The sequence below is a fragment of the Oenanthe melanoleuca genome, chromosome 3 (genome assembly GCF_029582105.1).
Source record: "Oenanthe melanoleuca isolate GR-GAL-2019-014 chromosome 3, OMel1.0, whole genome shotgun sequence".
Taxonomy (NCBI): Eukaryota; Metazoa; Chordata; class Aves; order Passeriformes; family Muscicapidae; genus Oenanthe; species Oenanthe melanoleuca.
The window spans coordinates 106,432,523-106,454,843 of NC_079336.1; the positions used below are offsets into that span (position 1 = coordinate 106,432,523).

General features: G+C 39.3%; 1 protein-coding gene across 14 annotated transcripts in view; it reads left to right on the forward strand.

Annotated features, from left to right (window-relative positions):
- Positions 1-22,321, forward strand: part of EHBP1 (EH domain binding protein 1) — a 207,846-nt gene that overhangs the window by 24,456 nt on the left and 161,069 nt on the right. For all 14 annotated transcript variants that reach the window (XR_008840253.1, XM_056488867.1, XM_056488854.1 and 11 more), the window contains exons 3-5: positions 4,480-4,537; positions 12,812-12,907; positions 21,773-21,826. Coding sequence is in view for 13 of the 14 variants with exons in the window: in XM_056488867.1 (XP_056344842.1) it covers positions 4,480-4,537; positions 12,812-12,907; positions 21,773-21,826 (208 nt within the window). In the remaining variant the exon portion in view is untranslated. The remainder of the gene's footprint in view (positions 1-4,479; positions 4,538-12,811; positions 12,908-21,772; positions 21,827-22,321) is intronic.

A 22,321-nucleotide genomic window follows, 5' to 3' on the forward strand; every position in this document is an offset into this window, starting at 1 on the left:
TGTGTGCTGGTAGGGCAGGAGGATTGGTCTTTCACAGAAATCCTGCATGGCATGCTGGGATGCACAATGCAGAAGGGACAAAAGGTTATTAAAAAAATTCTTATCAGAAGTACTTTGACATTAGTCCTCAAGTAATTATTTTTATCCTTCAATAGGTGCATCTGCATGCTATTGTGCTAACACTGCTGCTTCTCTTATTAATTATACTCTTTTAAGCTTGCTTCACAAGAGTAATCTAGCAGCCTGTACTAATTAATGCAGTGCAAATCAAACATAGTAAAAATAAAACAGCTTAGCTGAAAAAGAAAGAAAAGGAGAGGGGAAGGCAAAAGCTAACCCTTTAGGAAGTTTGGTGCCAAAACAAACATGCAAGTACCATGTGGTGTTCATACAAAAAAGATATCTTCTACATTTCAGGCATTTCACAATTATTGAGTGTTATAAAATGTAGTAGTACCTTGCTACTAAGAAATCCTGTTACCTGCTTTCCCACCCTTCACCAAAAGTTTGTTAATCATTGGTCTTGCTGTTGGCTTCAGTGGACTGAATTAACCTTAAGTGCATTTGCAATTCTTTCCAACAACAGATTCTAACCCCAAGTCTTCTACAGCTTTTTGTCATTGAACTGTAAGTTCAGTGGAGAAATATGTCCTGGCTAACGTTATCAGCTTCTGCTAAAAGGTTTACAAAACAGGAGTTCACATGAGACTGATACCTTTCATGTCCTTCTTTTACAAGTGATGTTTGGAGAGTTCTGTAATCAAAATATTGTGCCAAACACTTCCTAGAATGGTCAAACCAACCCACAGAGGACCTTGAATCTTGCACAACCTTCTTTCAGTTGGTAAAATTTGTAGTGTATGAGGTGCTGATGAGATCAGTTTTTTCCAGTATGCAGAATGTTTTTGTTGCATTATTTAATAGTTGTGGATGTGGCAAAGTTTGATTTGAGCATTTATATTTATTTCCTTTTTTTTTTTTTTTAATTGGTTATTTCAATGGGAAAATGGAATGTACCAGAATCATGGCTTCCATCTGATAGGAAAAGCAGACTTGGTTTTGAATTATAAGTGTTTCATAAATCTGTGTTCTGGATCCCAATTTAATTGTTTAGTATGCAGGGCAGAGATGAATTTCTCTTTCTGAGCTGCAGACTTTGAAATCAGTCTTCCCTGCTTCCTTGCTAAGTTTCCCTTGTAAATAATAAAATAGGTTTACTACTATGAATTGCCTTTCTTCAGGAATAGGTTTTGTGAACCACACAATGAGTAAATACCAAATGCAGGTTTATGGTAAGTTTTATAAAATACAGTCTTTTGGATCCAAGCTGGATCCTTCAACCCCTGCCACTGGATCCATGCTCTTCCCAGGGGCAGTACCTGATGTCCCTGTGCTGATGATGGCTTCCTTTGGCTCCCCCTCCCAGGGAAGTGCTGCTGCTTTGGCAGTGCTGCCTTGGTGGGCAATGCACAGCACCCCCAAGGCAACCATGGCAGGTTGCAGTACAGCATTAAACACTCCTGCTGAAAGATCAGTGGTGTTGAATTGGTAGATTGATGCAATTACTTAGTGGGGAAATGGAGTGTCCAGCTAAAACCCAGTTCTCTTCCCCTGCTCCAAATCTGTTGTCTTAAGGTTAAGCAATGTGTTTGCTTTAGGCATACTGGCTTTGCTGAATAAGTGACTGACTAAAAGCTGGTGGATTTAAAGAAATGAGAAATGTCATTTGTGCAGCACAGGAAATTATTATTTTTTTAATTGCTGACCCATTAGCATTTGTTCAGCTTGCATTATTGTGAATTTTGTATTTGGAATGATATCCAAGTTCAATAAGTAAACTTATAAAGGTTACTAAAACTGGTCTCCAGACTAATTCTTCAGAGATTATTTTATTTGCTTTGATTATTGACTAATGCACAGCTGAGGTTTATGATATTAAAAGAGGGAAGAAGTCTGAAGTAGGAAATACTACCTAATGCTTTCAATTAGCAACATGCATTATATGATATCGGCCATTTCCTAGCACTGAGATGTCATTAATAATCTTGAATGCAAATTTTCTGATTAAAATATGAGCGGGGTTTTTTCTTTTAGAAGTATATTGGCATAGCAGAGCAGTGAACAGATTGTGGTAGAAAAGGTTGCTCTTGGTTTTGTTAGTCAAACAGTTCTAGAAAGATATTTTAGAATTGTTGGATTTGGGACTTCCTTGAAGAAAATCCGTTAGAAGGATTAAGGAATTTAGAATGCTTTTTGTTAGGTTTCAGTGAAGCATGTGGTGTACAGAGTAGGGACATTTGTCCTTTGGGATATTTTCTTCCCTTCTCATCCCATTACATTTTGCTAAATTTTCTGTCTCCATATTGAGATGACCTTCCTTATTTTTATTTGTTTGTTTGTTTTTGTTTTGGTTAAGTACCTCTGGATGTGGATTTCTCTCATCCTTGAAGCTGAAGGAGCAAATTGTGCTCAGTACTTAACAAAATAAATGTACTGGTGAGAGAAGTGAGGGGAGCAAATGCTGCTCATGCTCGTCCACCTGCGTGGCTTGGTCCTCTCAGTCTGAATTAAAACTTTGAGTTTTTCATTGGTGCATTTCTATGTATTCCTGACAGAGGGAGTTCTTCAGGACTGGGAAATGTTGTTGGCATGGGTTTGGATTGCTTTGCTTGAGGGTGTGTTGTTTTTCCCTGGTGGCACAAATACAGTTCCCATCAAAGTGAATGGGCTGGTGCTGGTGTAAGCCAGAGATGAGAACCCACCACCAAGTGAGCAAAGAGCTTTGGAGTTCAACAGGATGACTTCATTGCCTAGCAAGACTTTGCAGAAGCTGTGGGCAGATCCAGCCTGCAATTTAAGTCACCTAAACAAGTCACAAGAGTAAATTAGCAGTTTAAAATACAGCAGATTATTTCACTTTCAATTAAAAAAAAAAAAACAAAAACAACAAAAACAAGCAAACAAACAAAAAAGCCAGTGTCCTAATTTCCTTTTCAGGATCTGCCTTTAGCTCAGTTTTTAGGAGAGCTTTAGTTCTGGTGGGGTTTAAATGTGAATCATGGGTGAGGTATTGTTTTTATTGTATTGTGCAGAAATGATCAACAGCTCAGTGGAAAAGTATGTCTGGAAGGAAATATGGCCAGCACTTCAGTGCCTAAAATGATTATTAAACCAGTTGGGGTTTCATTTGAAGAGTTAGTTATTAAGTAGGTAGTCCCTCTCTGTGATGAAATAGCAGTGGAAACACTGCCTTTACTCAGAATATTTGTGGGGGGGATTTTGGGTGCATCTTTCAATCGTGATTTGAATGTATTGTGTCTTGACTTTTCCTTGGTTACACCCATTTTCCCCCCTATGGTATGTTTTGCTGTTGGCTTTAGAATTGCAACGATTCTTACACTGGTGTCTCAAAAATCTGAGTAGCAATTTTTTCCAGGCAGAGTTGCATGTGCAGGTTTAGTACTTTTAAGTGGAGATGTGAACTCTATTGAAAATCATTTGTGGGTGGATTTACAGCTGGGCTTCATGATGGAATTCAGGTCATTAGCCAGAAAACAAAGCTGGAATGGTGTCAGGAGTCTGCACAAGAGGGTTATAGGTCTGAAAGTGGGACCAGAAGTGTGGTCATCGTACAATGGGAAATGTGTCATGGGGGGAGGGTGGGAAGTCTGGAAGTTAAGTTTGTATCAAAAATCACTCAGCCAAAACTGTAAAACTAATAAGGTAGATATAATATAATATAATAAGGATAAACTATTAACCAATAAATAACTCTTGAGAAATTAAAAAGAAAATTATTTGTACTGGAAAAGGGTCGTTTATTGAGGTTTCCATCTACATTCATTGCAAACACCAAATAAACAGTTGCTTGGGAAGCTACACTGATTTTTCAGAATGTTTGTCCTTTGGAGTATAAGTTGAGGAAGTGCTGATTTACCTGTTGTCATCCAAGGAGATTTTGAGGAGTAATACAGGACTTGATTCTCCTGTTCTTTGAGTTATCCAAGTAGAAGAATAATCCTTTGTCTAAGAAAAAGTGAAATTACCTGCTTTCTTTGCTACTTAGAAGTAACTTTTCAATATATCTGTGTAGAAATTCAAGCTAGAATTTACAGTAATGTTTATTTTGGGTACTAGAATGTTTCCAAGGTGTCTTTATGGAGTTTGGATCCTGTTCTCTGCTCTGTGGAGGAGTTTCTGCTCAGGTGTGCTGCTGGCTCTGGGAAAATGTCCACAGGCAAGGAGAGCAGAAGGACAGTGATGACATTATTGTGTGGACTGGAGGACAACCTTTTTCTATAAATACACATTATTTTTCCTCTTAAATGACTGATGCTGAGAGTGGTTTTTAGATGAGCTGTTTTTAAGAGAGCATGTTATCCACTAAGGATGTCATTATGTGTTGCAAGATTTTTAATATAAACTGTTTACATATTGATCTTGTTGTATATTAAGCTGTTTTTTCCTTATCTTCAACAGGCAGCCAGATAAACTAGTGGTGGTTTGGACAAGAAGAAGCAGAAGAAAATCCTCTAAGGTTAGTTGATTCCTTAATAAGTCCCAACTTTGTGACGAGCAGCGTCAGTGGTTTGAGGGACTTTTTTTGAATGTGGTGAGAAGCCAAATAAATAAATGAGAAGTACTGTAGTTGTTGACTTTTCTTTTTAACTCAGTTTATCCATAAAGTTCAGAATAAACTGTTGTTGTTGTCTGTGCTAATTTATGGGAACTCTTAACTCTGATTTCATCTTTGGTTGTTTGTTTAGCAGAACTGTATCACCGTCAGTTCAATTCAGTTTTTAATTGCTAGACCTAATTAGAAAGGAGAACTGGTTTCTTTACTAGAAGTGTATTGAAAAAAAAACTAATTAATAAAAAAGGTAATAAAGAATCTGGCCTCCCTGCAATAGGGCAGATAAAGCCTGAATAAGAGGCTAATTCACAACCTGAAATGCTACAAATAAAAAAGAATTCACTTCTACAAACACTGTGGTCAAACCTGTAAATTTGTGTTTCATGACTAATAACTTGGTAGCCTGAGGAATGGGAAGCTCTGAGTGAAGTTTTTCCAATATCTGAACACTGGTAAAGTTTGTATTTCACAAGGACAAGAGTGCATGGTGTTTTCCTCTCCTCTTTGAGATGACTTGGTCTTACTTGCTCATTCCCTTTCCCAATGATGTGGCTTCTTAGCCTGATTGGATTTATGGCAAATGATCTTGTCAGAGAGGAAACTTTGGAAGTTATAATGATTCTTTGACGCTTCAATAAAAAAAAAGAGGTGGTCTAAGTTTCTTTTTTGTATATGTATTCATGTAACACAAAATGTTTTTTCAAAGAACTCTATAATAGTGGAGAGAGGGCATCCATGGTAGAGAAAATATCTTGAAAATATTGTGTTGAAGAACTTAAATATTTAGAAAATATGATACAGTTTTCTACCCTGCTCAGGAGAGTCTTTGAGTTTTTTTTTTTACTGATGCTCTTTTTTTCTGACCTCTTTTTCTGATTGTCATGCATATTTGTTGTATTTTGTCTTTTAATTTGAGGTGTAAGCTATTCTAAGCTTGTTTAAGATAAAGACTGGTTTCTGACTGCACAACTAAATGTTGTGCATCCAAAATTCTGCTTCAGGTTATGAAAACCCAAAGGTGTTACCTGATGAGTAAACAAGGGTGTGAACTCAGTCTGGTACCTGTTCCTGTTCCATGTTCCATACTCTTCAGCAAAGCCAGTCAGACTATTCCCATTTCACTGAAGCATCAACTAACTCAAGTTCCTTTGAATTTATAGCACAGTGTGTATCTAAGCAGTAAGTGCTGATGTCAGTAACTGATGTCTGATGTGGCTCACCCTTTGATAACTTCTCTATTTTAGTTTCATTAAATTTCGGTTGCACAGAGAGATAAAAGTTGTATCAAACAGTAAGTGCAGTGCTTACACAAGCTTTGTAGCCCTGAAAAGCTTGGTGAAAAACAAGGTATTTGTCCATAAATGGCCACTTTGTTGGGGTTCAGAATATCTTCAGAAACAGAAGCTGTAACAGAAGTTCAGCATGGCTTTGTGAAATGATGAGTTTCTGCCTGTCATTTTATAGGATCCAAGTGACAGCATTTCCCTGAGGCAGTGGGATTTTCTGGCATTAGCTCAGCATTTTGGGCTTGAAGTTTTGCTCAGTTGGGCCATAAAGTTCCATGATACGTCTTCAGTTTTGGTCACCAGGTAGTAGCAGCAACTCTTGGCAGATTTAAACCTGAAACTCAGAAAAGTCTTTGGCTGACTTTACTGTGTTTAGTAAGATCCCACAAAGGTACTTTGAAAGAGACTGAGTGGCCTTGAAACCTGGGCAGAGGATAGAGTTAATTTTAAAGCTTAGGCAGTTGATGTGACTTGAGCTGTTTGGGTCAAAAACTGTAGATCAATAAAGGTTCTTGATCTCTTAGTCATCCTGCCAGTAAAATACTTTATTCAACATACTTGTTTCATCTAATTGCTTTATTGGAATCAAGTCAAATGAATATTTCCTCTTATTTTATTTTTGGTGGACACTGGGTTCAATGAGTACAAAGCATTAATAATTGTCTATGTTTTTCAGCTTCTTGAGAGGGAGGAAGGGAGGAATGAGGTTTTAGCTTACTGTAAAGATGTTGTGAAGACTTTTTTGGAGGTTATGTTTTCTGAACTTCTCAGATCATTAGGGTTAATGAGGGCTATCATCAGCAGATAGTTCACAAACTCACAAACATGGCCTTTTGGATGCTCTCCAGTAGCTCTGTGTCCCTTTTGTCCTGGGAAAGCACAAGAGATGTATTAAGCAAAAACTTTGAGCAACTGGAAGGTGGAACTATGGATGTGCACTGGGATGCCTGCTCTAACTGATATAAGTTTAAAATGCCATTTAGCTGAAAGCTGAGTTCTTGATGTCCTTGGAAGCCCTTGTTTTTGTGGATTTCCATGATTTTGATATGCCTCCTACCCCACATACTCTTTTTCCAAATAAACTACAGTGGTCCCTTTATTAAAAGAAATAATGAGAGGCATCATGTGCAGGAGTCTGAATATTTTTCTTCTTACTGTGGGAAACATAGAATAGGAGCTGTAGATATGTTTAATTACAGTAAGTTTTAAAGTGTTGCAAATGAAAAGCAAGTATTCATTCTGAAAGAGCATATAAATAGCAGTCTGATGGGTTGATGGATACAGGACCATAAATATATCCAGCAGTTACTGACCTTAATGCAGATTTAAGTTACTTACAGTTCTATTTTTGGACCTGCTCTCCATGGTAAGTCTAATTTCAATGTATTTCATGAAGTGTGTCAAGATGAGGTGGCTCTATGTGGTTAGGGATCTCCATTGTGTGTGCCAGAAATTTACGTTAAATGGTGATTTGCAGTTTTGCTGTGCTTGGCAGAATTACTGTGCAGTCCTAGAACCAAAATGAGCTTTCACCTTGGGGAGGGTGGGAATGCAAATGTTGTCTGTTTGCAAAATCAGGTACATTCTTCAAGCTTTATTTAGGTGCTGTTCAGCATCCATGGTTTACAGAAGGTGCAGCTTGTAGCCATGGACTTGTTTAACTCTTCTTCAGTACCTTGGCACACTGGAAAGTCGCCCTGGGCTTTTGGACCTCTGTCTCTTTTTTTTTTTCCTTTTTTCTTTTTTATTTTTTTATTCTTTCTTTTGAATGGTGGAAGAATGTCTTTGTTGTAGTGTAAAGCAAGGGAAAAATGTGTCGAAAATATGTTTACCTTCATTTCACTGAGAAGCTCTCAAATTTCCAGACTTTGAACTAAGAAATTTCAATTTGTAATTGGAGGTACTTTCTACTATTCCTGTGAACATGCAGAGGCTTATGGTTGAATTATACACCTCTGAAGAATCAAATTTGCACTTGCTTCTGAGAGCCTGACAGAATTATTCTTCAAAGATTCTTTTTGCATCAAAGCTGAAAGAAGTTGCCTTGGCTGTGATTTCAGCACTTCTCTTGTAGGTTTATCAAAAACTGTTTAAGCAGAAAGGAGAAGGAACAATGCTGAGAAGAGGGAAAGAACTTGAGCAGCGAGAAGCAAGAGCCAAGAGAAGCAAACAGGCAGGGAGTGAAAGGAATCCCTTGTACACAACAGCAGCCTGGCCAGCATTTTTCCAAGGTTCTGCCATCAATAAAGCAGCAGCTGGGTCACCTGTTTTGCTGTCCTTGGCAATCTGTTGCCTTTTCTGGCTACTTTACTGCCCAGTGCCAGCTCTGCCTGTCCCTGCTGGGCTGGAGTTGCAAAGGCATGACCCTGACAGGCTGGTGACTGTCTGGGACCAGCACAGTTGAAAAATGCCACTCCTGGAGCTTCTCAGTTTTTTAGCAAAGTTACAAGATCATGCTGTGGTTGTAATCCCTGACTATAAACTGGAGGTCATTAATACTCTTCTTTTTTCTGGGAGTCCCATAAAGTTGACTTGCGATGACATTCTGAGGTGTAGTGATGGTTGTCCCAGAAAACTATGAGAAAAATAACTCTGCATTCAGGTTTTTTTATTTGTCTGGACTTTGATTTTTTATTTGGTTAGTTGTTTTTATTTTCTAATAAGAAACCCTATAGATGACATGAGAATCTGATTGAAAGGAAGGGGAAGCTCTGATAAAGATCATCATCTACTGTGGATGGTGAATAAGGCAAGATTTGGTGAACGAAATAGCACAAATCATGTGTTTAATACACGATGCATTAATCATGTATGTCATGAACGTGTGTGTGTGAAACCAAGCTTGAAGAGCTAGCCCAGTCTTAGAGAACCTGTGGTGGAGATGAGATTTTGCTTATTCCCCAAGCTCAGCAGTCTTTCTGTAGCTTTTTAGCAGTAATACACATGTGCACAGTGACAGCTGTAACACGTGCGTGCCGATGAATTGAAGACATTCATGGGAAGACCTGTGGGAATCTGCTGGTTTTCTTGTCTGCTCTAAGGGGCCACTGACAGCAATGTGTTGATCAAAGGCTGCCTGGAGTTTGCAGGGCTTTGAACTTCCTTCTTTGGCACGTGCTGGGTTTTTTGGACTGCATCCCAAGGCATGAGTGTGACTGGAGTGTTGTTCTAGTGCCCAGCCTTTTTTCTGGTGGGCCAAGCACAGTTGTTGGTTTCAAGATGATCGTGGGGGGGATGCAAGCATAGTCTGGAGTATGGTCTTTAATTTGTCTCCCTTTGTGACACAGAACTGCAGTACTGAACAACAAGAAGCCATTCACAAACTGCTGGTTTCCTCTGGTGTGAGGGAATTGGCAGCTTTTCCCAGTCCATTCTTTTTCCAGTAGGTCCACTAACAGCCATATGCAACTCTGGCTGTCTTGGATGGTGGATGACTTTGGTGGGATGCATCACATAGAGCAAATCCTTGGTGTTCCAGTGTTCCAAAGTCACACTTCTGGCATGGAGGCACCAGATGAATGCCATCTCTTCTTCTTGAGGTGTTTTCTTTTTTCCTTTTCTGTCTAAGTGTTCTGCCTGGATAACACTGAAGAAGAGGGATTATCCTTACAAGCTGAGCTGCCCTAAGCACTACTGGAGACAGTTGAGCTCCTGCTTGCTTGCTTGCTTCTTGTGCCCTGAACAGCCTGTCACACCGACAAATAGCAGAGCTGGTCTGATCACAGGCAGCTGGCAAAAATTTTGTAGGGAAAAGAAAATCAGCAGTTTGCTGGCTCACAATAAAGCCACTCTTGTGGCTGCAGGTGAGGAATAATCATAGGTCTGTTTCAGATGAGTTTTGCTTTTAAAACTCAACATTGACAGCTTGGCAATAAGAACATATTTTTTATTCATAAATATAAACTGTTCCATAATTTACAGCAGGCTCAAAATATTATTGTCAGCTCTAGTATCTTATAGAAAAGTAACATGAAATTATCCTGTACAACAGGATGAGGCAAGGTGGTAGTGAAGAAAGTAGAAAAGAGATGAAGCTTCTGAAAGAGCAGGTTCCTGAAATAATGTAGTATCAGGTCTGTCATTCCAGTTCATGCATAGCAAAACAGCAGCAATGTTCACATCTTAGGTGGTGGTTTGCAAAGCTGGCTGCCTGGATTGGAACTATTGTTTTAAAGAGAAAAACGAATCTCAAAACTGGATAGCCTGAAGTGCTTGTGCAAGTCTGTAGGCTCATCTCCAAGGCCTTTCTTTAAGAGATTTCCTCCTCTCCCAGTCATCAGTTTTGTGTTAGAGCACTGCTGTAGGTCGGACAATGTCTTTCACAGCCCTACTCTCTTTATGGGGTATTTCAGCAGCCCCTCCTGTAGCTCCTGTTTCCAGATTTAAAGGAGCTTTCATGTGATGTTGTCTTCTCTCATTTTCTACTGGCAGAAGAAAGGAAGATTTGCCTTTTGCTTTGAAATGCAGCAGAGCACTTCTGCTTCTCTTTCCAGACCATGGCTCCCATTCCTCAGATCTGGAGACAAGTCAGGCAAGGGCAGGGCTGTGGATGAGGCACCTGCTGCTGGAAGTCATTTCTGCTTAGCTGCCCTTGCCTTGACTTCCAGGACAATGGGAGATGTCAGGAGAAGACCAGTAGCAAATGAGGAAAAAGTGGGTCTGAAGGCACGACCATCTGGTGGAAAATGGAGTTAGAGGAGGGGGTTAGGGTGGAAATGTACTGTGCAGATGCAGCACCTTGCTTTGGCTGAGCCTTGAGAGCAAGTCCTTGTCACCCACAGTGGTGGCCTGATCCAGCTCCAAGGCAAGGCTTATAATTTGGGAGTTGAAAAGGTTTTTTGATATAGGCCAGATGTAACTTGAAGAAGCTGTAGCATAAAGGTGCCTGGCATGAAAAATGTTGCATTAGAATAACGCTCTGCATCTTAATTTTAAATCACTGTCATTTGCTGGTCCTCTGTGTTTCTCCGGCTTTGCTTTCCCCTTTCCCTTTCTCCTTCCCAGCAACCCAGACAGTCCTTTTGATGTTATCTTTTTCTGTCATGCTGTTTGTGTGATACAGTGTTTATTTTTCAAAGCTGGAGGAGGACTTAATAACATTCATGATCACAGAACAGCTTTGCTTTAAAAGCTCATTAGTTAGAGCTTGTCTCCTCGTCGTTGCTTTCAGTGACAGAAAAACATATATCCCTGTGTGTTTATTGTGCCTTGCTGACTTTCCTGGTGGGAGGAAATGCTGATAAAGGGCTTGAAGTGAAGTGTTGACTGCACCAGTGAATGCTCATTTTCTAAGTTTTTTTAATAGATGGTTACAAGTGATCCTCAACTGAGCAGGCTGGCAGTGCCTGGACCTTGGACAGCAAAAGTTTGACATAATTGTCACTGTTGGCCAAACCCAGCAGGAAAGCACAGGTTTCAGATATACCTTGAGCTCCAATTATTTTTGTGCAAACTGATACCTGGAAAGAGGATGGAGTGCCCCTGTGGAGGAGAAGTTACTGATTTTACAAGATGCTACCAGAGGACATGGCAGATGAGCTTGTGCCTGGCTCTGGATCACTTGTGTCTGCTGAAGGTCTCTGTATGCAAGCTGGGAGTGATGCAGGGAGGCTGTGGGTTCTGTGGGACAGAGACACACAGACTGCTGCTCTGGTGTCTGTGGTAGTAATGACATCTACTGTGGTGTGTTTTGCTGCTTACAAAATACATTATTCTTGTAAAATATGCAAGTTTTGTTTGTGTTATTTGGTGTTGTTTGCTCAGTTATTCAGAAAATACATCCAGGCTCTCTTTAGACTGATGAGATTAGACTGAAATTTGTGGAGTAAAACCAGTAGAAATTGGGTTCTTTCAAGTTACTCTTACTTTAAAATTCCCTTTCCACTTTTTTTTAGATGCTCCAAGTTGTACTCTGCAAGCACAAAGCGTAGACACTCACTGAAAAATCTGATCTAATTAGGCATCTTTAGGAGCTGCAGTTTCAAGCAGAACACCAAAGATAAAAAAAGAAAAATTGTGATAAAAACCAAAGGAGAGCTGGCAATGTTTAGCACTCCCTACTGTATACAGTGGCAGAGAGCTGCTACCTCTGTAGGGATGGGACTGCTTCTCCAGCTTTGTCTCTCCCACTTTGGTACAGCAAAGTCATCCTTAAAGTTGCCCAAGTTGCCTTAGGGTCCCTGAGAACCTGAGTCACAGGTCCTGCTAACCTAATAGACAGTCTGAATCTGAAGTTCTAAGTGTTGAAAGGAGTATAACATTGCAATGAGCAATGCTCTAGAATTAAAAAAAGAAAAAAGCCAAGTTAATTGGTTTCAGGTAACAGTAATTAGATTTTACAGTCCTTCCTGATAAAACTTCCACACTTATCTAATAATACTCTGGCTCCGTAGCTGTCACTTCTACAGTAGCATCCTTCCCTCATTTGTCTTACAAAATAGATTAAGTTGAGCTTGGTAAAAGGCATACTTATTCCAAACCAGAGCAGAAATGCTCACACAGTAACTATTTAAATGGAGGTCATACACTAATCCAAACTGATGCTCAAAAGTAGACAGGTTCTCAGTCTATATAACTGTTGGGTTTTTTGTTATCTTTTCTAGTTGTAGGTACTCTAACATATTAATTCTTAAACACTTAAATGTTTTAGTAGCATTATAAAGCATTTTTAAATTTTTTCTTTCCTCAAGTAAAACTTCTTGCTCCCTTTATGTGTAAATTTACTGTCATTCTCAATTGTGTCCTTTGGAGTGTGCAGCAGTCATGGGTTTAAGAATGTGACCTTTTTGGAGTCAGTGATATGTTACTTTTAACTGCATGCCCTGGGTCCTGTGGGAGTCAAGTCAGCACTTTTTAAATGGCTTTAAACAGCTGTGTATTTTTCTTCCTTTAGGCACACAGCTGGCAGCCTGGAATCAAGAATCCATACCGTGGGGTGGTGGTGTGGCCTGTACCTGAAAATGTTGAAATTACTGTGACTCTCTTCAAGGTATGTTTTTATTAAAGCATAATCTTTTCTATTTCCTAAACAATATGTGAATAATTCTGTTTGGAAATGCCAGATTATAGTCACAAGGTCTAATCTTGCTGGTTTTATGTCATTAAATGCACAACCTTATGTCCTCAGTTCAATTCAGGCTGAGAGGGATGCTCTGTTCCCTGCCAAAGCTGACTGCTGTAGTTTAGTTAACACACTAAAATACCCATTGAGCTGATTATGGCGAGGCATTGGCACAGAGTCCAGCACATGTGTAACTGTGCACGTAGTACATGTGTAAGGACTTGGCGTGGGTTACAGCCTGGTAGGTTTTCTTTAAATACTGGAAGGCAGAAGTTGTCATAACACAGTCATTTCTAGACTTCCTTGTTCAGTTTCAGTGCACACTATTGGCTGCAACAGAACCCAGCTCCTCATTTCCCATTATTTAGAATGCTACACAAACATCACAGCACTGATGTGATTGCAGCTGTAAGAGTGAGTGGATGTGCAGTATCTGAGTAGTACAGAGAATTATAAGATTTTACAGGGATTTTTTTTTTTATTTTTTGAACTGCATTCGTTGTACTAAGTAAAGCTTATTTGTGTGGCTGTGACTCAGGAGGAGGAAGTGATAGTTATGCTAGCACTTATTTCCCAAATATCACTGGGCAAGGCCCTTTCTGCATAAAGATAAAAGATGCAGCTTTGCATGTGTGACAGTGTAGGAGGCTGAAGATTTCTGGGATTTTCATTCCATAGGTCTTCCTTGTTCTTGACTCTGGTGCCTTCATCTACATTCTGGCTGTTCTTATTTCTAACTGCTCCCTTTGCAGCTTAGGGCAACAGTAACATACTTCTTTTTGATTAGTAATATATGTATTTCTTTGTCTTGGGGACTTTCCTGAGCTTGGATGTGGCTCCTGATTAGCCTTAGAATGGGGATTTATTACTTGGTTCATTAAACCTAAGAAAAGAGGGTTGTCTTCCCCACTTCCTCGTACCCGCCCCCCCCCCCCCCCTTTATAATTCCTGCCTTTTAATTCCTGGGAACACAAGCTTCTTAGGCTGGCAGTAATCATAAACTATCATAAACTTGTCTGTCTTCTTAGCAAACATGTAGTTTTCAACTGAGATTCAGGAGTTCCCTACCAAAAATTGTTTGCTTCGAGGACCTCTACTTAGACTAAAAAACTTGTCAGCATTATGTGGCAATGCTACATGTCTGTACAATCTGAACTATAAATGTTGCTTAATATTTTCAACATTTAAAGTGAAGCAGGAATGTACAGAAATCTTGATTGTGATTATGATGTTATGTAAAAGATGAGAAATAAAGTTTCTTTTGGGTGCATCACTGTGATACTGTGGCTTTGGAGTGAAGGTGTCTTCCAGCCTTCTCTTGCCATCCCACCTTTTTATTTACACTTGTACTGCTTCAGGGTTCTGTTATGTAGAACAGCACAGCAGCCTTGTTAGTTGTGTAACTGAGACTTGAGGGGAGGACTACTTAGTGAGGGATGGAAGGGCCTCTGGAGTCAGTGTCAGGTATTACAAAAGCTTAATTTTACCCACCACTAATTCTGCAGGCAGATCTGTTCACTGGATTTCTTCCTCTCCCTCAAAAATGGGCCTGCTTGTCACAAGAATTGGTCTGGGAGGAGAGGTAGGAGTGTGAATAACCCCTGCAGCTGTGCCTTCTGGAAATGGTACCCAGTGGTCTCTGGGGGAATGAGCATTGGATTTATAATCAAAATATTGAGAACCATCACACTGTCAGGCAGCTCTTACTGTAAAATCTGCTCTAATTGATCCTCCAGCTCTTCTAACAAGAGTTCCTGGAAGTGGCCAAATGCCCTTTGTTCTCTGTAAGGGAATGCAGCATTGCACAGAGCAGCTTGTGGAGCAAGGTGTGTGATGCCCCAGGAGTGCTGTGCCTGGGTGAGCTGTGAGGGGCAGGGGGCTGAAGGCAGAAGATGGTGTGAGCCCAGCTCAGGCTGTGCCCAGACCCCTGATGGCTTTGTTGGCTCTGTGGTGCTTCAACTGCAGCAGGGGACAGAGCTGGCATTTCTGTGGCTGGTAGGTTCTGGGCAAAGGCAGTCAAAAAGAGCTGGCTGTTTGTCACACAGCTGAGGCATTGTCTGGGCAGCCCTGGAGCAGTGGGAAGGGAAGTATGTGACAGCACTCTGCACCGCCTTTCTGCGAGCTGACTTGGAAGCTGGGTATTTATATTGTCCCTTCCTCTAGGAGAGAGGGGACAAAAAGACTGAAAACACCAAAGCTCAGAAAAAGAGGCTGCTCATCTTGTAGTTCTGTAAAAATCGTTTTTGGAGCCGATCCCCTGCGAAGGAGGGTGATTATTGAAGGTTTAGCACTTTGCAGTACGTGCACTCAGCCTGCCCTGTTTAGCAAACAGAAGCTGTTTGCTTTCAGCACCACCTGAGAAGCTCAGGGAGCTGCTGCCTCCATGTCCACCCTGGCAGAGCCCAGGGCTGGGAGCTGGCTGCTCCCACAGAGCTGTGCAGCAATCACAGATAACAAACGAGTGCCGTGGTGCTGTTGGGAATGGAAGGAGTGGGCTCCAGACACACAGCTATGTGTTGTGGGAAATGATTCACACAGTAGTGGCAGTGCATTTGTAAGTGGCTGTTGAAATGTGTTGCTGGTAGGATTAGGAGATAAGTCAAGGTTTCAAGTGCTGATGAGAATGTTAAGCGTCTCCTCTTCAGTAGTCAGCCTGGACACTTGAGAGCTGGCTAAGCAAAGTGCCTGTGATCAGTCAACAGATGAGATATTCTGCATTATCTGCACAGCCCTGCTTTGGGTGTTACCTTGTTTACATCAACATATTTGTAATTCTTGCACAAGGAAAGTACTGAAGAGATTAGAACCTTCATTTAGAAAACTTTATTTTCAAGTAAATGTAAGCTTTTTTGTTTGTTTGTTTCAATTGATTCTGGGCTGCTGGTAAAATTTCATACTGCCCTGGAGTCATGTGGGAAAAAGCATCATATGGACATATTGATTCAGCCTCCCTTGACTAGCTGTAGCTCCTGCCCATCCAGTCACTGAAGTGCTAATTACATAAAAAGTTCCATCTGTTCTGAAAGTTCAACTTCTTCCTTTACTGAGCTCCAACTGATGTTTAGTTATGCCTTGGATTTTTCAATCAAACTGGGGAGAAAGAAACATAATGAAACAATAAGCCTATTGTGCCTTTAAAATCCATAATTTGTAGTGCTTTCACGAAAAGATTCATAAATGCCAGAAAAGCCAGAGCTGAATTCCCACTTTCTTTTTGTTACTATGGTTGTGCTCCAGAAGTTAATTTTTTTAGAGTCCTTGCATTAGCAAAGTTTAACTACCACATATTAAAACTTTTATAATTTTCTCTGGGTTTATATGCAAACACAGATCTTTATCAGCTGAGAGAGATTTTTAAACCAGAAATTTTCACTGCCAAGCAAGCCCAATGCTTTTAGTAAAGCTAAAAGAACATCAAATTTACTATGAGGATTTAAATAGCAATCATTATTTTCTAGCTTAAAAGCAAAGCTTCATGAGCAAAAATGTTTGTTCTCCAGGAGTAAGCATGGACTTTGCTTCATTGGATTACACAAAACACTTGTTTTGTCAGTAATGTACATGGTTTATCACACTGATGTACCATTGCAACAACAGGGGCCATTACCAACTCTTAATTCCAGGTTTTGAAAAAGATATTTTTAAAGGCATAGCTTTCTGAGCAGACAAAAAAAATATTTATGAGTAAAATAAAAATGAAATAGATGATCAAGGCATACTTGTGTAGTTGAAAGTATTCATATCCCCACATATTCTCAGAAAAAAATCCCTATCATTCTTCTTGAAAGCCCAAATCAATCATGCTTTGATTTTATAGAATAATAACTGGCCATGTTGTAGCAGGAACATTTCACCAAAGCCAATGTGTTATCTCAGGGGAGGAAAAAAAAGAACCCAAATCAGTCCAAATCCTCTTCATAAAGCCATTTCTCATAAGTAAAGACCAAGTTTGGGTTCAAAGCATACTTATTTCAGTATAAGAGGGACCAGGATCTTGACCAGATACTATAGAGAATACTCCATAGGAGTGAAAACCAGTTCTGTAGGCAAGGTGGTGTGTGTCAGATATAAAAATCAAAAGCTTGGGGAAGTAAGCACATTTGCACATCAAAAAATTAAATGGTTAAAAAATTAAAGGGTTAGTGGGGAACTAATTTTAAAAAAATATTTAAAAAAAAACAAAAACCAAAAAACATTCAATGCTTGTTGCCTTTCTAGCCCAGAGGCCTTACAGGAAGGTGTGAGCTTGGTGTAGTGATGTGCAGGGATATTGCTGCCAGTCTCCTCAGAGCTCCCTGCTTTCTGGCAGCTCCAATTAAAACTGATCACAGTTGTATATGATTTTCTGGAGTAATCAGACCTCTGTAACTGGCAATGAAAGCAACAAGAATTGGGTCAACTCTTGAGTCTTGAGCAGTTTCAAGCAGGCAAGTACAAAAGCTGAGGACAGATGCTGGAGTACCCAGAGCATCTGCTGCAGGTCACTGGTAAAGGGAGATCACACACCCTGTCAGTGTTTGATGTGATTCACTCTGACAGTCCTTAAGTAGTTATTCCCCAAGAAGAAAGACTGAAGATTAAGGCTGGTATGAAGTGATCTAATTGAAAGACAAGCTTCAAAAACCAGGAACGCTTAGGGAGGAGGCACGGGGAAGGAAGGGAGGAAGGGACTAACAGTCTGAAGATCTTCCCTACCCACTCTGGCTGCTGATTAGGAAATGCAGCAGTCCCCTGATATGTCCTTTGTTCCCATTGCAAGAAATACAAAAATAAATCTGAATATAACCTGAACTAAACCTTTCTTCAGCCATCTGAAACCGCCTTGTACTCTGCAGAAAGGATCTAGTCCTTGCCAGCAATGGGTTCATGATGGACTGATCAAAAGAGAACAGAAAAATGTGTCTGGCATATCCTTTGCACCTCCCAAGCCCAGAAGAGTTGACTTTTTGGGTAGTTGGCATGTGGATGGGCATAATTGTGTCACAGAAAGAAACTAAGGGGTGGGATTGCAAAGAAAAGCTGATGTCCTATCTCTTGCATGGTTCCCTATTTGCTTCTTACCTTCTTACTTTTGGCATACTAAGGTCATCTTTTTAGACACAAAAGAGAGGAAAAAAGGGTAGAGAAAAAAGTCTCTAAAACTTAGTTGAAGATGCTGAAAGGGAACATCAAACTGAGACAGGAAAATGGGACCCATGTCTTGGTATTAAAAATGATGATTCTTTTTTTACATGGTAAAATGAGGAGGATTTGTCCTAATGCTTACAGTTTTCAATTCATGGTGAAACCATAGTGAATGTTGGATAGAGTGTAGTTCTGCATCTGTGGTGTACTGGTGAACAAACACGCATTATAAAAGAAAAATTTCTTGCCAGCTCCCCTCGTGTTACAGCGAGATGTGAGGCAATTTGTTCCTTGATCTTTTTAGGAAATTTTCATTATAATTTACTTTTAGGAAATGGGAATAAGGTCTGTTTATAACTCTTGACTTTAAGTATTCCCAACTTCTACCTCCTTGCAGGTGAGGTGAGGTTTTTGTGCCCTGTTACCAGAGTGCTTTCATACAGTATTGAAGCATTTTAAAGGCTGCTCTGACCAATACTCTCAGAGTTATTCTTCTTTGGAATAGCTTTTTTTTTCCTAAAGCATAGTCACCTGTATAGTCCTCAAATAATAGTTTGCTAGATACATCACATGAGTTTTATGTGGGGATGAATAGAGAATACGGATTAGCCAGTGAGGGAAGTATGTAGTGGTGTGGTTTTTTTTTTTTTTTTTTACTGGTATTTACTCTCTTCAAATCCAAAATAAGATGAAAGATTAGCCAGATTTATAGAAACGTCACCTGTTATGGAGACCACATGAGGAAATGTTAGCCCCAAATGTAGCATGTTGTTTGCAATAGAAACTATGTTATGACTATAATCATACAAGAAACTGTGTTATAACTATAATCATACAAGGATCTGGTTATGTGACCATGTAATAAAGTTGTAAGTTAATTAGAAAAAGGACTCCATGTTGTTCCTTGGGCTTCTGAGAAAAGCGTTTTAGGGAAAGAGTGAAGCCACTTATGTGTCTGTTGCAAGGAAATGCTGAGGCTTATGTATATAAAATTATTTAGGATTTTCTCTTTCTGGAGACATTTTAAAACTAACAAGAAACATGGGTTTAAAAAAAAAATCTGGATTCACTTTTAGATCTGAAATATCCTACGCATATGTGAAGTGTTCATATATCAGCATATTTCATACTTTCTGAACATTTGGTAAGGCTGTTCATTAGAGAAGTCCTTGAAGCTTTTAAGGGCTGTTTTGGAGCAATACTCTGCATTTATCTTCCTAAAGTGTTCACAACTTGCTTTCAAGTGTGTGCTAAAATATTGAACATTAAGGAGTCTTTGCATTATACTGTGTTATTTTACTCTGTCAGATGATCAGAAATACTCAGAAGAGTACCTGGTTCTGTAGCCCTCAGAGGTGTGAGTTTTACTGCCACTGACAGAGAGCTTGGTTTGACTTTATAGATTATTACCTTGCAGAAACAAAACAAGGAATGTTTTGTTTGTTACATGGGAAAAAATATTGGACCCTGACTTTGGAGGTAGTTTTAGGTCAGCCTGCAAGCTCGAAGTAATAGCTTTTGGGGGAGTTAGGGGAAAAAATTGAGCAGGATGAAATATTTAAGAGTTGAGTCACTTATTATGGAGTAGCTTATTAAAACATAAAGTGGTTAATGATCCCATTAAATCTCATTATGTCATTTCATGCTGTATCAAAGGAAGCAATTAAACAGAAAGGTAATTGCCCCAGGTTAACTCTTAAAAATTTTAAGCATTTAATAGCTGGGTTACAGAAAGTTACATCTTTAGAATTTATATAGGATGCATCAAACCCTCAGGTATCATGTACTTTATTTATATAATGCAGAATTCCACAAACCTGATTAATGTGATGGAGATATAATTACATAATCTGATATTTACAAGACATTAATTGGAACATAGAAATACCTCAGTATAATTTTGTATGTATCTACTTGCCCTTCTGTCCTTATGGTTACTAGTACAGCATGTTTTGATACTCATTTGCAGTATTTAAATTATTTTTTTAAAAAAAAAAAACCTCTCAAAAGATTTATTCATATATAAAAATGAATCATCAGTTTTGACATAAGTTTTTAGCAACATCTTATATTCTTTCACTGGAAGGTGGGGCTGCACAAGGAACTCACTTGGCTGGGTTTTGGAGGAAGGATGCGCAGGAGGAGATGGGATAATATCCTCCTGGAAGTGTTATTGTAGTTCATCCAAAGAGGAGGTTTATTTAAGAGCACGCTTCCCAAGTTTTTTGTGTGCTGGAAAATATTAAAAAAAAAATTAAAAAATTCTCCAGTTGTTGGTGCTATAAGCTTTTATTACTTACAAAACTTACTTACTTTTATTACTTACAAAATATTCTGTGTATGCAAAGAGAACTAGTTAAAAAGTTGCACAGCATCTTTCCCCACTATATGACTTCAAAGCAGAGCTGAAACTGAAACAAGGGTTAAAGGAAAGACTAAGATAATGTGAGCTAAGAAGATTAAATATGAGGCTTGTAGCATTCTGGAAACAAAAGGAAGATGGTAGTAATGGGTATAATAGTAATAGGAGCAAAATATCTTGATGCATTTTGTTAATTTAGAGCAGCAAGATGGAATTGCCATTCTTGCTGTAGTGTCAAGACCAGTTGCCAAATAATAGCAAGAAAACAGAGATGCTGAGGGGTCTCATATATATGTTGGGAAAAGCTGATGATATGGAAGTGACTCCAAACACCTGTAGTGTGCAAACATCAGAGGCAGAGGAGTAATTCAGTGTTTTCTTGTAACTAGAAATTATAGGATAGAATTGAGGTATAGCAAAAGCAGGTTTAATGTCAAAAGAACGACTCCAGACACTTTCTCTTAATTTGAGAATATATTTTGCAACAGGAGTAGAAGTTTTGGTGCAATTGTTCAGAACTTGGACTGGATGATTAATTATTTTTTTAAAAAGTATTTTGTTTAAAGTAGGATCCTTGACAGAGGCTTGTGAGGAATGACTTAAGTGTCTTCTCCACTGTTATTTTACTTTCAGACAACAACAATACAGACCACTCCAGCAGACTGAAAGCTCATTAAATTTAAAAAAACAAAAGCGCCAAATAAATGAACTTCATTGTTATTTTTCTTCCTGTTAGTGAAAACATCTTCTGATCTTTACATGTGATACGATAGAAATGCTGTGAACTTGGAATAAGTATTTAAGAAATCTGCAGTGGAAGGAGGTGCTGTGCTGAAGCTGTGACTTTGGATCTCAACTTGTGCTCATAGACTCTGGACCTGAGGAGGTTGGGGTGTGCATCTTCTCATTCCAGGTGGAAGCAAGTGGCTCCCTCCACTGTTATTTGCAAGATTTGGATTTGTTTTGTTTATCTGGGAGGTGGAACTTGAGAATTAAAGAGAGATTTATCTCTCTTTTTTTTTTTTCCCCTCAATTTTTCTGAAAGAAAACAGAATTGCAGACTTCATCAGCATCAACCTCATGTTTGTATCTGTAGGAATCTCTATTAAATCCTCACTGGCAGTTTTACTCCAACTTGTTCATCATATAGTGGATATCCCATAAAGCCTACATCCGAGCTGATATATTTCCTTCTGCCATCTTCTGTGGTTAAAAATAATTCAGAGTATATAAAAATCTTGGCTGTGTTGCAGTCTCTTGAATCCTGGATTATTTTTAGACTCAAATTCTCTGTTTTGTTTTTCTAGGATCCCCACGCTGAAGAGTTTGAAGACAAGGAATGGATGTTTGTCATAGAGAATGTAAGCTGGAATGTTGTTACGATTTTTTTATACGTATAAGACTTAATAATTTAAAAAGATTAAAAGGTGTCCAGATGCTGAAAAAGTCTTGAATAAAATTTCAGCTGAACCATCATAAATCCTAGCTCTGTAGGAATGAAGGCTTATTAAAATACTTTATTGTTATGTTACAACTAAAATACAGGAGAGGAGAGTGCAATACTACACTGCTTAAATTCCTTCCCTGTAAGCATCAGACTGCCTTGCATTAGTTTGCTGTGAGCAATGAGTGAACAAGTTAGAGCTGGGTCATGAGTCACTGTTTTATGGGCTGTGACACATTATTTGTGTATGAGCAGGGCAGTGAACAAGTCAGAGCTGGGTTATGACATCTATACGTCCCAAATGGCAGCGCTCTCTTCTGGGGTTCAGTGCCACTGTCTGGGGGAGAGCAGAGCTCATTGCTGGCCTTTGATGGGTGAGCACTTTGGGGCAGGATGGAAAGGTGGGACCAGC